Genomic DNA, 16,724 nt, shown 5'->3' with positions numbered 1-16,724 from the left:
GGAAAACAAAATTTGTAAAAAAGAAAAAAAGTGAGAGAAAAAAAAGGAGGAGGGATAATATATTAAGAAAAGATTACCTAGTATTTTCTTAGGCAGTGATTTTGGTTCCATTCAGCAAATATATATAAAGGCATGGTGTCATAAGCTGCAAACCTGAGACTCACAAATAGCTATATCACAGATGGATTTGATAAAGGCTATCAGAGAGGTTTAAAAAATACTTTGGCAAGTCAGGATAAAGAGGTGTTCTAACTGATACAGTGGTGGTGTTAAGGAAGGTTTTATGTAATGAGTGTTACTTTCGTGGAGCTTTAGCCAGAAGGTTAGATGTGGGGGAATAGCTGGGAGGGATGAAAAGTTTGAATGAAGGCGAGGACTGAGTCAGAAAGACTCAATTTGGGAAATCAAAAGTTTGGTTTACCTAGAGTACAGGGAGAATATAGGGATGAGTAATAGTAGTAAATGAGTGTGGAAAGAGAAGCTGGGATTCTCTTATCATGAATACCAGGGGAGAATGATAGTATTTAATTCAGTAAAGAAAACTGAGATTTGAAGTTTTTGTGCACAAAGAATGAAAGGATCAGAGTTGTGCTTCAGGAAGATTCATTTGTCCAGAGTATGTAAAATGTAAAGAAACATAATTAGGTTGAAAATAGTGAGATGAGAGTACCCTGAGCACTTTGTACAAGGATTAAGAGGTAATGTAAAGACTCATAAAACATTTCATTCTAATGGAGAGAAAGGACATCTCCTCCTCTATTTTCCTCTTATTTGTTGTGGAACAGCAAGGTAAATTCAAAGTCTTTTTCTTTTGTCTATTAATTTAAGGAAGGCTAGCAACTGCTGTTGTTTGTTTCTCTTTCTTAAAGAGATAGTCATCATGACAAATACTGAGAATAGAATTCCCCACAGTAATTAATAAAGATCTGCTGCTCCTGTCTATCAGAATTTATATTGTAAGGAGTCTGAGCTTAGGGTATGTTAAGTTTCCCTATGCAGATGTGTATATATCTTATAGAGCATACTTACATAGTAAAGCGGCATTCTGTCCCTGGCCTGCCTAAGGAAACTACCACTCACGTTAAGGAAACATCATCAGGAAAGGGGAAAGAGGTCTCTTGTCATGATTAGCAATCTGTCATTTTGACTTTCCTCTTCCACTACCTCACAGTTCATAGAGGTTATTTTAAAAAATCATCAAATGATTTATATGGAAAGAATTAGTCCACTTTGAGGAGATTTTCCTCTCTTTGGTCTTTTTAGCTGCTTGCTTTCTTCCTAGAGTTCATAATTCCCTGTACCCATGGTTTAGTCATCTCAGTCCAAGTGAATGGTGCTGAAGTAAGCATAGTTACATTTTGAATGCAATTAAAAAATATATATTTACAATTTACAGATCCTCAGAGCATGTATGTTTGTACTTCACAGTGTACATTTAGATTTTTATGACACAATTGCTTTGTCAGTTGAAAGATATTATATGAGAAAAAGACCATCAAAACAAACTTCTCTGCTTCCATTGCTCAGCGTTACTGTCTATTCTTTAAGAGAAAGAAAGTTGGCAGTGACTGTCCTGGTTTTGCCACTGGTCAACACATTCTCTTAGGAGAAGAATCTTTGTGAAATCTCTCAGAAGATCTGGGATAGTATTAATATTTTAAATGGCAGAATAAGCAAGACAGTTATGGGTAAAACAGTTATATTTTTGCCTGTGGATTTATACTTACAAGTTTATAGAAGAGTTCATGAACTAAGGTAAACTGACTTTAGTAAAAGTCAAAATATGAACTTTCATTGGAATTTCATAATGAGGTCATGGTTTGGAGAGAATGGGGGTGGAAAAACCAATTGTAACAAGAAAGAGAGAACTTACATGTTTACATATTTGCTGAAATATTAAAAAAACATGCTATCGTTTAGTTAATTCTTACCAATGTGTAGTATTTTAGTTTTATATTCAACTGTTTGATGCCTTCTAAGCCTCAATCAGTAGATATGAATTGTCTGATTTTGAAAATGGATTTGCTATGTTAGAATGTTCTTAGATGTTTGTTTTATAATAACAGCTTTTCTCTTAACACACTTTAGCAACTTCTAATATAAAAAGTCTTTGTACTCAATACACTTTAATAAAAATTCATTTTGAATGCTGGATACAATAATGTCAAGTGAAAAGACTGAGAGTACAGTCTTTTGAAGTATATACTTCACTGCCCTTGTGGATTTGGTAATATCAAAGTGAAGTAATAGATTCTTGGCATTTGTAGATCACACACTCATAAGGCAGTGTAGTGTTGTGGTTAACAGCATGGCTTCTGGAGACTTAGTGCCTGAATTCAGATCGTATCCTTGCCGTCTACTGCCTAATATGACCTTAAACAAGTTTCTATCTTCTCATCTATAAAACAGAAATAATTATAGTAACTATTCATAGAGTTGTTGTGACTTCGATGAACTAATTTATACAAGGCAATTAGAATAATGCCTAGTACACAGTAAGTGTCACATAAAAACTTTGTATTATTATTATTGATAGAGCAGCATTGGGAGCTCATGACGTGTAGTAATTTATAATTTGATGAAGTATGTAGCTGAATTATAGTGTAGGGTTGCCAGTGTAAGAGGAGGCAACTACTGGTGATACATGTTGAGAAGGTCTAGAAAGGTAGTGGATTGGCACCCAATAGGAAATCAACTGATATTTTTATATGAATAATTGAATTAATGATTAGTGAATGAAAGAAAAAAAATAGAAATAAAGGAAAAACAAGAAACAAATGTGTAGGTTTAATCTGAGTAGTGGGATTTCCTACAGTTGTGGAACCACTAATGTAATCATCCAGATATTTTATTGCAGTTGACTAAATTCTGAAGAAAAAAACTATATGCTTTAGGGATATTCTTATATGTGAATAACTAGCCATATATGAGAAGGTTGGAAAGTTCTCTTCTCAAAAAAGGAAATTAAAAAGTTAGACAGACTTGGCAACCCTTTTCAATCACTGGTTGACCCCTAAGCTATGCAGGCACAGGAGTGACCCTTAGGAAACCAAGCTTAAAAATGAAAAAAAAAACTTTTTTTTATTAAGAAAGGAAAAAAAAATGAGCAGGTCTGTCAACCTCTGCTTATTATAGTTGGAGATGGGGGTGGGGGAAAGCAGATTTACAGATCTAGCTGGAAAAAGTTACCAAACAAAGAATGAACCAACAAACAGCAATGGTGACTGTCTTCATGGAAAGAATGACTCGAGTCACTAAAATATATTGTCTAAGATGTCTCATTTTTAGCAAAATATTGTAAGATATTCACAGAAACAAAATAGGCAGAGAAAAAGAGCAGTCAATAGGAATTGCTCTTGGGTGTCCCCAGATTTTGGATATAGTGAAGACTTCAAAGCAGTTATTATAGTTATATTCAAAGAACTAAAGGAATCTGTGTATAAGTAACTTAAAGGAAGACTTCCCTGGTGTTACAGTGGATAGGAATCTGCCTACCAATTCAGGGGACACAGATTCGATTCCTGGTCCAGAAAGATTCCACATGCCGTGGAGCAGCTAAGCTTGTGCACCACAGCTGCCGAGCCTGCAGTCTAGAGCCTGCGTGCCACAACTACTGAAGCCCGTGCGCCTAGAACCTGTGATTCACAAGAGAAGTCGCCGCAGTGAGAAGCTGGTGTGCCACGACAAAGACAGTAGCCCCTGCTTGCTGCAGTTAGAGAAAGCCCGCACGCAGCAACAAAGACCCAGAACAACTGAAAATAATTAATTAGAAAAGAATTAAAGGAAATTGAGATAATAATGAATCAATAAATAAAGATTCTCAATGATATTGAAATCATATTTTTTTTAAAAAAAAGAGCCAAATAGAAATTCTCAAGTTGGAAAGCACTGTAATTGAAATGAAGAATTAAATAGGTGAAAATAATTCCCTGGAGCATCTCAACAGCAATTTGAGACAGATGAAGGAAAAGTCAAAGAACTTGAAGACCAGGAGACAGTAATTATTCAGTCTGAAAATCAGATTAAAAATGTCTGAAGAAAAATGAACAGGGATATGGAGAGCTGTAAGATGATATTTTAGTTTAGTTCAGTTGCTCAGTCGTGTCCGACTCTTTGCGACCCCATGAATCGCAGCACGCCAGGCCTCCCTGTCCATCACTAACTCCCGAAGTTCACCCAAACTCATGTGCATCGAGTTGGTGATGCCATCCAGCCATCTGATCCTCTGTCGTCCCCTTCTCCTCCTGCCCTGAATCCCCTCCAGCATCAGGGTCTTTTCCAATGAGTCAACTCTTCGCATGAGGTGGCTCCTTACTGTCCAAGGGACTCTCAAGAGTCTTCTCGAGCACCACAGTTCAAAAGCATCAATTCTTCACTGCTCATCTTCTTCACAGTCCAACTCTCACATCCAATACATCAAAATACATATAATGGGAGTTCCAGAAAGAGAGGACATAGAGAAAAGGGCAGCAAAAAATGTTTAAGACATAATAGCTAAAAGCATCACAAATTTGATGAAGAACATTAAAATGCATTCAAGAAGCTTAGTGGATATTAAGTTGGAAAATACAGAGAGATCCACATAGGGATATTTCATCTTTCAATTGTTGAAAGACAAAAACAAAGATGAAAATTTTGAAAGCAGCCAAGAACAACTTGTATTCAAAGGAACATTGATGTCTAACTTCTTATCAGAAACAATGGAAGACAAGTTAGTGGAAAGGCATATTTAAAATGTTGAAGTAACTTTCAGCCAAGAATCCCTTATCCAGCAAAATTATCCTTCAAAAAATAAATATGAAATAAAGAAATTTCCAAGTAAAGACAGAGCATTCATTCCTAGCAAACCTGTCTTATGAGGAATAATACAGGAAGTCCTTAGGCTGAAAGTTACTGTATAGTGACTTAAATTTATAGAAATGAAGAGTGTTAGAAAGATAAATATGCGTTAATAGAGAAGACTAAATATTTTTTTTCTCATTTCTCTGCTCAACTTCTTTTAAAAAACATAAGGTTGAGCAAAGCAATATTTATAACATGCTGGTAGGTTTATAACATATGTAATATATAGTATTCAATGACTATATATGTAGTACTTAATGACATATAGATATAATATACAGTATTTAGGGCTTCTCTGGTGGCTCAGTGGTGAGGAATCTGCCTACCAATGCAGGAGACTTGGGTTCGGTCCTGGGGTTGGGAAGATCCCCTGGAGAAGGAAATGGCAACGCATTTCAGTATTCTTGCCTGGAAAATCACATGGACAGGGGAGCTGGTGGGCTACACTCCATGGGGTCACCAAAGAGTCACACGTGACTTAGCGACTAAACAGCAACAACCATACAACATTTAAGACAAAGGAAGGCAGAAGGGATAGAACCAGAGTAGAGCAAAATTTCTTCATTTCACTGGAAGAAGCAAGTTAGTATTAATCTGAAGTAGACTGTGATAAATCAAGAAGCATATTATAGTCTTGATAGCAACCACTCAAAAAATAGTAAGTTAATAGAGGAACTGAAACAGTACAGTAAAAAGTATTTGGCACAAAACAAGGCAGTAAAGAGCAATAGAAAAGGCAGTAACTGTAGAAAGCATAGCAAAATGGCAAATGTGAACTCACCGTGTTAATAACAGTCAGTGTGAATCTCTAAGCATATGAAGCTAAAGACAAAGATTGTTCATTGGATAAAAAAGATCCAATTATCAGTGTATGAGAGGCATACTTAAATTAATAAACACAAATAGGTTGAAAGAAAAAGGGTGGGAAAAGATAAACGATGCAAACAGTGACCACAAGAGAGATGAAGTGGTTTTATTAAATATCAGGTAAAATAGATGTGAAGATGAGACTTAGCAGAGACTAAGATTTTTTATAATGATGAGAGGATCAATACAAAGAAAGATATAACAATTATAAATATATATGCTCTAATAACAGTTTCAAAACATATGAAGCAAAGCCCAATTGAATTGAAGGAAAAGTAGATATTCCAATAATAAATGGAGGCTTCAATACCCTATTCATGATCATTGATAGAAAATCAGCAATGATATAGAGAAGACTTGAACAACACTATCAAACAACTCGGACATGTATAGAACAGTGATTGTAGAATACATTCTTATCACATGCACATGGAATATTCTCTGTGGTGGATCATTTGCTGTGCCATAAAACAAGTTTCAGTATTTGAAAGGCTTGAAATCACATAGCATACACTGACCGTAACAATTTTTTGTTAGAAATCATCAACAGAAAGAGATCTGGTGAGTCCATAACAGATGTTTAGAAATTAAACAACACACTTCTAAATAGCCTGAGTCAAAGAAGAAATCCCAAGAAAAGCCATAAAATGTTTTAAATGGAATGAAAACAAATCCACAATATATCAAAATTTACAGGATACAGGTACATCAGTTCTTGAGAAAAATGTATGGCTGTAGAAATCTATATAGGAAAAGAATGGTCTCAAACGAAAATCTCACCTTTGAACTGAGGAAACTAGAAAGAGAAACTATAAAAAGCAAAATAAATCCAAAACAAGCAGAAGAAAGAAAGCAGAAATCAGTGAAGAGAAAATCTTCATTGGCTAGAAGATAAAAATAAGAAACAAATTAAATCTCAAGTTGGTTCTTTGAAAAGATTAGCAAAATTGGGAAATGTTTAGCTGACTTCAGAAATGAGTATTTTAAAAAGGCAAGGGAGGGGCTGCCATATGACCCAGCAATCTCACTGCTGGGCATACACACCGAGGAAAGCAGAATTGAAAGAGACGTGTACCCCAATGTTCATCGCAGCACTGTTTACAATAGCCAGGATATGGAAGCAACCTAGATGTCCATTGGCAGACGAATGGATAAGAAAGTTGTGGTACATATACACAATGGAATATTATTCAGCTATTAAAAAAAGTGCATTTGAATCAGTTCTAATGAGGTGGATGAACTGGAGCCTATTATACAGAGTGAAGTAAGTCAGAAAGAAAAACACCAATACAGTATATTAATGCATATTTACGGAATTTAGAAACATGGTAATGATGACCCTAAATGCAAGACAGCAAAAGAGACACAGAGATAAAGAATAGACTTTTGGACTCTGTGAGAGAAGGCGAGGGTGGGATGGTTTGAGAGAATAGCATTGAAACATATATATTACCATATGTGAAATAGATTGCCAGTCCACATTCGATGCATGAGACAGGGCGCTCAGGGCTGGTGCACTGGGATGACCCTGAGGGATGGGATGGGGAGGGAGGTGGGAGAGGGGTTCAGGATGGGGGACACCTGTACACCTGTGGCTATTTGTGTCGATGTATGGGGAAAGCCACTACAATATTGTAAAGTAATTAGCCTCCAATTAAAATAAATAAATTATTTTTTTAAAAAGACAAGGGACCTAGAGTATCCGAAACAATTTTTTTTTTCAATTGGAACTGAGCATTTATTTAGTACAGAGTATGTACAGTCTAGAGACTATAGAAATAACCTAACAGCTGATAGCAGATGAGAAATTGTATACTATACTATCAATTAAAAGTCAGCACTTAAAATGCTTAATACAAATTTATAGTGATAATTTTTTACTGAAATACTCATACTTCAAAATTTGTTCTATTACGATATGTATGGCTTTGGCTGGAACTGAGTAGTAGACTGTTTTGTTTTTTTGATCTGTAGATGTGTTTATTTCAGTCCTGGAAAGTTTTTAAAGTATTATTTATTTGACAGTTCTTCACTCCTCCATGTATTTCTTTTTCCTGGAACACCTACTAGTTGGATGTTAGGCTTCCTGCATTAACCATACTCATTTTTAAATATTCTTTTTCCTTATTCTTCTTTTAAAAAATTATTTATTTAATCGGAGGATAATTACTTTACAATATGGTGGTGGTTTTTGCCATACATTGACATGAATCAGCCATAGGTGCACTGTACCCCAACCTGAACCCCCCTCTCACACCCCTCTGCATCCCATGATTTTTCAATAAAAAATGCCAAGATAATTTGGTGAAAAACAGTCTTTTCAAGAAATGGTGTTGGAAAAATAAAATATTAACATGCTAAAATGAAAATGAACTAAGACTCTTAATCATATCATATGCAAAAATTAACTCAAAGTAGCTCATAGACCTATATGTGGAGCTGAAACTATAAAATCATAGGGAAAAATAGGAGAAAATCTTCATGACCTTGGGTTAGGAAAAGAATTATTATATGTGACACCAAAATATGATCTGTAAAAGAAAAAAATGGTAAAGTGGGCTTCATTAAAATTAAAAACATTTGCACTTCAAAAGCTAACAGTAAAAGATTGAAAAGACAGGCCACAGACTGGGAGAAAATACGTTGACATCCAGGCACTGATGTGTTTTCAGAATGTATAAAGAAACCCTTTAACTCAGTAAGCAGACAACTCAGTATAAAAATGGTCAAAGATTCACCAGGGAGGCTATATAAATGGCTAATAAGTATATGAAAAGATGCTCAGCTTTATTAGTCATTCAGTTCAGTTCAGTTCAGTTCAGTCGCTCAGTCGTGTCCAACTCTGTGACCCCATGAATCGCAGCACGCCAGGCCTCCCTGTTCATCACCACTCCCGGAATTCACTCAAACTCATGTCCATCAAGTCTGTGATGCCATCCAGCCATCTCATCCTCGGTCATCCCTTTCTCCTCCTGCCCCCAATCCCTCCCAGCATCAGAGTCTTTTCCAATGAGTCAACTCTTCTCATGAGGTGGCCAGAGTACTGGAGTTTCAGCTTCAGCATCATTCCTTCCAAGGAAATCCCGGGGTTGATCTCCTTCAGAATGGACTGGTTGGATCTCCTTGCAGTCCAAGGGACTCTCAAGAGTCTTCTCCAACACCACAGCTCAAAAGCATCAATTCTTCAACGCTCAGCCTTCTACACAGTCCAACTCTCACATCCATACATGACCACAGGAAAAACCATAGCCTTGACTAGACGGACCTTAGTCGGCAAAGTAATGTCTCTGCTTTTGAATATGCTATGTAGGTTGGTCATAACTTTTTTCCAAGGAGTAAGCGTCTTTTAATTTCATGGCTGCAATCACCACCTGCAGTGATTTTGGAGCCCCCCCAAATAAAGTCTGACACTGTTTCCACTGTTTCCCCATCTATTTCCCATGAAGTGATGGGACCAGATGCCATGATCTTCGTTTTCTGAATGTTGAGCTTTAAGACACCTTTTTCGCTCTCCTCTTTCATTTCAACAAGAGGCTTTTTAGCTCCTCTTCGCTTTCTGCCATAAGGGTGGTGTCATCTGCATATCTGAGGTTATTGATATTTCTCCTGGCAATCTTGATTCCAGCTTGTGTTTCTTCCAGTCCAGCGTTTCTCATGATGTACTCTGCATAGAAGTTAAATAAGCAGGGTGACAATATACAGCCTTGATGTACTCCTTTTCCTATTTGGAACCAGTCTGTTGTTCCATGTCCACTTCTAACTGTTGCTTCCTGACCTGCATATAGGTTTCTCAAGAGGCATGTCAGGTGGTCTGGTATTGCCATCTCTTTCAGAATTTTCCACAGTTTATTGTGATCCACACAGTCAAAGGCTTTGGCATAGTCAATAAAGCAGAAATAGATGTTTTTCTGGAACTCTCTTGCTTTTTCCATGATCCAGTGGATATTGGCAATTTGATCTCTGGTTCCTCTGCCTTTTCTAAACCAGCTTGAACATCAGGAAGTTCACGGTTCACGTATTGCTGAAGCCTGGCTTGGAGAATTTTGAGCATTACTTTACAAGCATGTGAGATGAGTGTAATTGTGCGGTAGTTTGAGCATTCTTGGCGTTGTCTTTCTTTGAGATTGGAATGAAAACTGACCTTTTCCAGTCCTGTGGCCACTGCTGAGTTTTCCAAATTTGTTGGCATATTGAGTGCAGCACTTTCACAGCATCATCTTTTAGGATTTGAAACAGCTCAACTGGAATTCCATCACCTCCGCTAGCTTTGTTCCTAGTGATGCTTTCTAAGGCCCACTTGACTTCACATTCCAAGATGTCTGGCTCTAGATTAGTGATCACATCATCATGATTATCTGGGTCGTGAAGATCTTTTTTGTATAGTTCTTCCATGTATTCTTGCCACCTCTTCTTAATATCTTCTGCTTCTGTTAGGTCCATACCATTTCTGTCCTTTATCAAGCCCATCTTTGCATGAAATGTTCCCTTTGAATCTCTAATTTTCTTGAAGAGATCTCTAGTCTTTCCCATTCTGTTGTTTTCCTCGATTTCTTGGCATTGATCGCTGAAGAAGGCTTTCTTATCTCTTCTTGCTATTCTTTGGAACTCTGCATTCAGATGCTTATATCTTTCCTTTTCTCCTTTGCTTTTCACTTCTCTTCTTTTCACAGCTATTTGTAAGGCCTCCCCAGACAGCCATTTTGCTTTTTTGCAGTTCTTTTTCATGGGGATGGTCTTGATCCCTGTCTCCTGTACAATGTCACAAACCTCATTCCATAGTTCATCAGGCATTCTATCTATCAGATCTAGGCCCTTAAATCTATTTCTCACTTCCACTGTGTAATCATAAGGGATTTGATTTAGGTCATACCTGAATGGTCTAGTGGTTTTCCCTACTTTCTTCAATTTGAGTCTGAATTTGGTAATAAGGAGTTCATGATCTGAGCTACAGTCAGCTCCTGGTCTTGTTTTTATTGACTGTATACAACTTCTCCATCTTTGGCTGAAAAGAATATAATCAATCTGATTTCTGTGTTGACTATCTGGTGATGTCCATGTGTAGAGTCTTCTCTTGTGTTGTTGGAAGAGGGTGTTTGCTGTGACCAGTGCGTTTTCTTGGCAAAACTCTATTAGTCTTTGCCCTGCTTCATTCCGCATTCCAAGGCCAAATTTGCCTGTTACTCCAGGTGTTTCTTGACTTCCTACTTTTGCATTCCAGTCCCCTATAATGAAAAGGACATCTTTTTTGGGTGTTAGTTCTAAAAGGTCTTGTAGGTCTTCATAAAACCGTTCAACTTCAGTTTCTTCAGCGTTACTGGTTGGGGCATAGACTTGGATAACTGTGATATTGAATGGTTTGCCTTGGAGACAAACAGAGATCATTCTGTCATTTTTGAGATTGCATCCAAGTACTGCATTTCGGACTCTTTTGTTGACCATGATGGCTACTTCATTTCTTCTGAGGGATTCCTGCCCGCAGTGGTAGATATAATGGTCATCTGAGTTAAATTCACCCATTCCAGTCCATTTTAGTTCGCTGATTCCTAGAATGTCAACGTTCATCCTTGCCATCTCTTGTTTGATCACTTCCAATTTGCCTTGATTCATGGACCTGACATCCAGTTCCTATGCAATATTGCTCTTTACAGCATCGGATCTTGCTTCTATCACCAGTCACATGCACAACTGGGTATTGTTTTTGTTTTGGCTCCATCCCTTCATTCTTTCTGGAGTTAGACTTCTCCACTGATCTCCAGTAGCATATTGCGCACCTGCTGACCTGGGGAGTTCCTCTTTTGGTATCCTATCATTTTGCCTTTTCATACTGTTCATGGGGTTCTCAAGGCAGGAATACTGAAGTGGCTTGCCATTCCCTTCTCCAGTGGACCACATTCTGTCAGACCTCTGCACCATGACCCGCCCGTCTTGGGTTGCCCTGCAGGCATGGCTTGGTTTCATTGAGTTAGACAAGGCTGTGGTCCTAGTGTGATTAGATTGACTAGTTTTCTGTGAGTATGATTTCAGTGTGTCTGCCTTCTGATGCCCTCTTGCAACACCTACCATCTTATTTGGGTTTCTCTTACCTTGGGCGTGGGGTATCTCTTCATGGCTGCTCCAGCAAAGCACAGCCGCTGCTCCTTACCTTGGACGAGGGGTATCTCCTTACTGCCGCTGTTCTGACCTTCAACGTGGGATAGCTCCTCTAGGCCTTCCTGCGCCTGCGCAGCCACCGCTCCCCGGGTTGCTCCTCCCGGCCGAACTGGCCGCCGCCGGCCCTGGCATCGGGCGTGCATGGCTCCTCCCAGCTGCCACCCCTGGCCTCGGGCATGAGGTGTCTCCTCCTGGCCGCCACTGGCCTTGGATGCGGGGTAGCCCCTCCTGGCCGCCGCCCCTGACCTCGGACGCGGTGTGTCTCCTCCCGCCCGCCACTGACCTTGTACGCGGGATAGCTCCTTCCGGCCGCCCCTGACCTTGGACGCGGTGTGTCTCCTCCCGCCCGCCACTGACCTTGTACGCGGGATAGCTCCTCTTGGCCGTTACTGCGCCGTCGCAGCCTGGCAGTCTAGGCTGCTGCCCCTGACCTCGGACGTGGGGTAGCTCCTGTAAAGTAATGCTCAAAATTCTCCAAGCCAGGCTTCAGCAATACGTGGACCGTGAACTTCCTGATGTTCAAGCTGTGTTGCTATTTCAGGAGAAGTTTTAGATCTCTTTTCTGTATATTGAGAAGTCAGTTGGCAAAAGTTGTTCATTTTGTCCCTGTCATTCAGCTCATTCTGTCCAAGCAACAGAACCTCATGGACTTTGGCTACACTGCCTACGCTGGCAGCTTTGTGTATTCTTCCGAGTCCCCTGTCTCGGATGTGGTACCAGGGCTGGAAGTCGGTTCTATGATGACCTCTGTCTCTCGGCTGGCTGATGGAGGAGCCTAAGGGCGACTCACCCTTCTTACAAATCTTCTTCAGAGCCTATAGGCTCCAAACACACCTCACCTCCCCCTAGGCTCTTCACAGTCTCCTAAACCCAACACAAACACTACAGGTAAGCCAGTGCCATCCAGCCACAACCTCCCAACTGTGAAGCTCAACAGTTATTAGTCATTAGGGAATATAAATTAAAACCAAAATAAGATATCATTAATACCCACTAGAAGGACTATCTAAAGAAGATAGTATCAAGTGTTGATGAGGATATAGAGAAACTGAAACTCTCATACATTGCTGACAGGAATGTAAAATGGTACAGATACTTTAGAAAAGTTTGGTAGTTTCTTAAAAAGCTAAACATAAACTTAACACACAACTGACTGTTCCCACTCCTAGGAATGTCCTTAAAAGAAATGAAAATACATGTCTGCAGGAAGTCATATATGTAAATGTTAAAAGCAATACAATTAATTGTAGCCACAACCTGGGAAGTCCATATGTCCATCAACTGGTGAACAGATTCACAAAATATGTTACATGCAAATAGTAGTAGTGGTGTTAGTTGCTCAGTCGTGTTCAACTCTTTGCAGCCCCATGGACTGTAGCCCACCAGACTCTTCTGTCCATGGGATTCTCCAGGCAAGAATACTGGAGTGGGTTGCCATGCCCTTACTCCAGGGGATCTTCCTGACCTGGGGATCAAACCTGGGTCTCCTGCATTGCAGGCAGATTCTTTACCATCTGAGCTACAGGGAAGCCCAAGTAGTTATATCCAAATAGTGGAATGCTCTTCAGAAACCAAAAGGAACAGACTGTTGACACCTTCTACAACACCTACAACACAGATGGACCTCACAAACATTAATCTTAGTGAAAGAAGGCAGCTGTTTTATGATTTAATTTATATGAAATATGCAGAAGGGGCAAGTTTATAGAGACAGAAAGCAAATCAGTGGTTGCCTGGGGGTCGGGATGGAAATGTAGATTGACTGCAAACAACATGAAGAAACTTTTTAGGGTGATCAAAGTGATCTCAAGCTAGATTGTGGCGATAGTTGCACAGCTCTTCAAATTTGCTAAGAATCATTAGGTTGTACGCTTGCAATAGATAAATTTTGTGCTATATAAGTTATCTCTCAGTCAAGTTGTTAAAACAAAAATTTGAGGATACATGAATGTCTTAAGCAACACATTCTTTCAGTATGACCAGCATCATCTGTTATTGTGTATGACTACTTTTATTTTCCCACTCTTAACAAATCGTGTTGCAAATAACATTATTAACTTATTTTAGACCTGATTCCTATTAGTGAAGAAGTTGAAACACATTTCCCTCATTGGATCAGATTGTTCCATGTGATCCATGGATCACATGTGTTTCAGTCAGCTCGTTGAAAGAAAGCAATTTTGGAATATGAATTGGCTTATTCAGACCTTGGGCTTCCCAGGCGGCACTAGTGCTAAGAACTCACCCACCAATGCAGGAGATAACAGATGCAGGTTCGTTCCCGGGTTGGGAAGATCCCCTGGAGGGGGGCATTCTTGCCTGGGAAATTCTGTGGACAGAGGAGCCTGATGGGCCCCAGCCTGTAGGGTCACAAAGAGTTGGATATGACTGAAGTGGCTAACACACACATTCAGACCTCAGATAAAGTTTAGTCCCGGGGCATATATAATTCACTAGAGGTTGAAACACTTAGTGTGCCTTTCAGACTTTCTAACCATGAAAGGAGTAGCTGGATCTCTCAGAATGTGGTGCAATATCTAACTAATGTCATGATCATACTTTTGGAGTAGGAAATTGATAGGTGTAACTATCCTATAGTATATAGATATATAGTATAGTATATATATAGATAAATAGTATAGATATACTAGATATATACTACTAGATATACTATAGCTATATAGTATATAGTAACAAAGTGAGTTACTCACGGTGATATCATTTGAAAAGCCATAAACTCAGATATATTCCCCACCACTCCATAGCTAGAGTAGTGTTACAGACATAACCCTTTTTCAAGGAAATAGAGTCAGTTGGATGTCATCAAGTCCATTCGTTATTGAGGTTGAATTTAGAAGTCGTTTCCTTTCCTTCTGTTTTTATTTTCCTTTGATCCTGTAGTTAGATTCCCACTACTCACTTAAATCCTTCCTTCTTAGCTCTTACAGTTCAACCCTGTGGAGCGGCTTGGTGCTGGAGTTGCTGGTGTTGAAGATATCAAATCTCATCCATTTTTTACCCCTGTGGATTGGGCAGAACTGATGAGATGAACAGACGCAGGGTTCTCTGCACACATTCTGGCCTCCTCTGCGAAAGGCATCTCTAGCACGGAGGCAGCTCTGCTTCACGCTCACTTACGGGACACGAAGCATTAAGATGAAGAGCTTTAGAGGAAATGGAGAGAAAAGGCCTGCGAGAGAACAGTTCCTTTACAGTTAGTGTCTGGACAAGATATTGGCTGCCTTTGCAAGGGGCTGTTATATGCAAACCAAGGTGTGATCTTTATTTTATCTGCATTTAGTGGTGCAGGTGAGTTGTAAACCCAACTAAAAGAGGAATGCCCTTTAAGAACTTCCTCTGAGATGAAGCTCCGAGTGTAGAATGAAGTGTTACTTGGAAGGACGACCCTTACTTGGCAGCTGACTGTGCTTTTCGCTGACCAAGATATATAGACTAAAAGTGCTTCACACGTAATGTCATCTATGAAGCTTAAAAAATGAGGAAAAAAAGAAGATACGCATCATGTCTGATAGGGAACCTCAACCACAATGCTATATAATTAATGTATATCAAATGTGGTCCCATATTCATTCTTTCAGAAGTCCATGTAAGAAAAAAGCACTTTGTGTTGTCAACTCTGTACTTTCTTGGTTGGTATTGCTAACAGTAGGGTTCATATGAGCTCTCAGCTCTCTCTCTCTCTCTCTTTCCACTTTCTACACCCTTTGCCTATTGTCATATTCTGTTCTTTCTACCGCTACTAATACATAGGCAGCAAAAAAGGGAAGGGAGTATTTATTTCCCCAAATTGTATCAACTTAATAAGAATTAAAGAATCATGATGTAAAATAAATGCTCTAAAAATTGAAGTCTCTCTTTCTTTTAATTGCTTACAATTTTTTTTTTTTCTATTCAAAGACCTCTCTTCCTTTCATTTTGAAAGGTTAGCAATTTCTGCTGCTTACTGTGTTTGACTGTGTTTTAGTTTTTTGGCTGAGTATCCCAAGAACCAAAGGATCTCATCTCAGTGGGATTGAATGGCAATCCTATTTTGTTACGTATTGACAGGATTTCTAGATTTGACCTTCTCATCTACTTGACATTGTGTCAAAAGAACGTGAGTATTTGTACATTTGTGTTTGTTATTTCTTTCTGTTGCTACTATTGCTCCTGTAATCATACTGTGTTTACAACAGAATACAAACTTTTTAAGGTAATGCCTGTTTTTTTTTAAACTTATCCAAAGATGAAAGAATAAATCACCGTTTCCAAATGGTGCCACAAACATAATGAAAGTTTTCTGTATGTTTTAATTCTTTGTAATTTCAAGATCTGTGACAGAGCCTATCCCCACCCCGAGAGCCTCTGTGCAGCTTCCAGCTGCCATTGGCCAGGTCCGCCCATCACATTAAATGGAAGCAGAAAATGCTTCAGTGGAACGAAGGAAATGTGCAAGCATTTTTCCTTGTTCTGTTATCCTACTCCCGCATTTTCCTTTTTGGTCCCCTTATAACCTGAACCCCAGCTGAAGGGCTGCAACAACACCAGGATGGGGAGCAGGTCACCAGGATCATAGCTCAGTTGAGATGACATCACTCCCTGGAACTGGATTTCAACTCGCCAGCCCCCAGGTCTCAAAACAGGAACTCATGCAGGTGAGACACAAGAATGACTTCCTCTGTAGGACTAGTAGGAAATCTGCAAGTAGTCAGAGTTGGTCATTCCAGAGCTTCCTTCCAGAAGTGCCCTATGGCATGAAAGTAGGACTTCACAGCCAAGGTGACGCTCCCAGCCCTACCACATGACTTTCATCCCTGGGTTCAAAGGACAGTGTTAACAGATGGAATTGTGTTGACATAAATCCG

At 39.3% G+C, this 16,724-nt stretch overlaps 1 protein-coding gene across 4 annotated transcripts in view; it reads left to right on the top strand.

Moving 5' to 3' along the window:
- The window catches only part of RPS6KC1 (ribosomal protein S6 kinase C1), a 212,635-nt gene extending 196,491 nt beyond the window's left edge, over window positions 1-16,144 (top strand). For all 4 annotated transcript variants that reach the window (XM_013970381.2, XM_018060738.1, XM_013970383.2 and 1 more), the window contains one exon: window positions 14,799-16,144. In XM_013970381.2, coding sequence (XP_013825835.2) covers window positions 14,799-14,909 — 111 coding nt within the window. In that variant the 3' untranslated portion in view covers window positions 14,910-16,144. The remainder of the gene's footprint in view (window positions 1-14,798) is intronic.

Source organism: Capra hircus, chromosome 16 (genome assembly GCF_001704415.2).
Source record: "Capra hircus breed San Clemente chromosome 16, ASM170441v1, whole genome shotgun sequence".
NCBI lineage: Eukaryota > Metazoa > Chordata > Mammalia > Artiodactyla > Bovidae > Capra > Capra hircus.
This window is presented reverse-complemented; position numbering and strand designations above follow the sequence as displayed.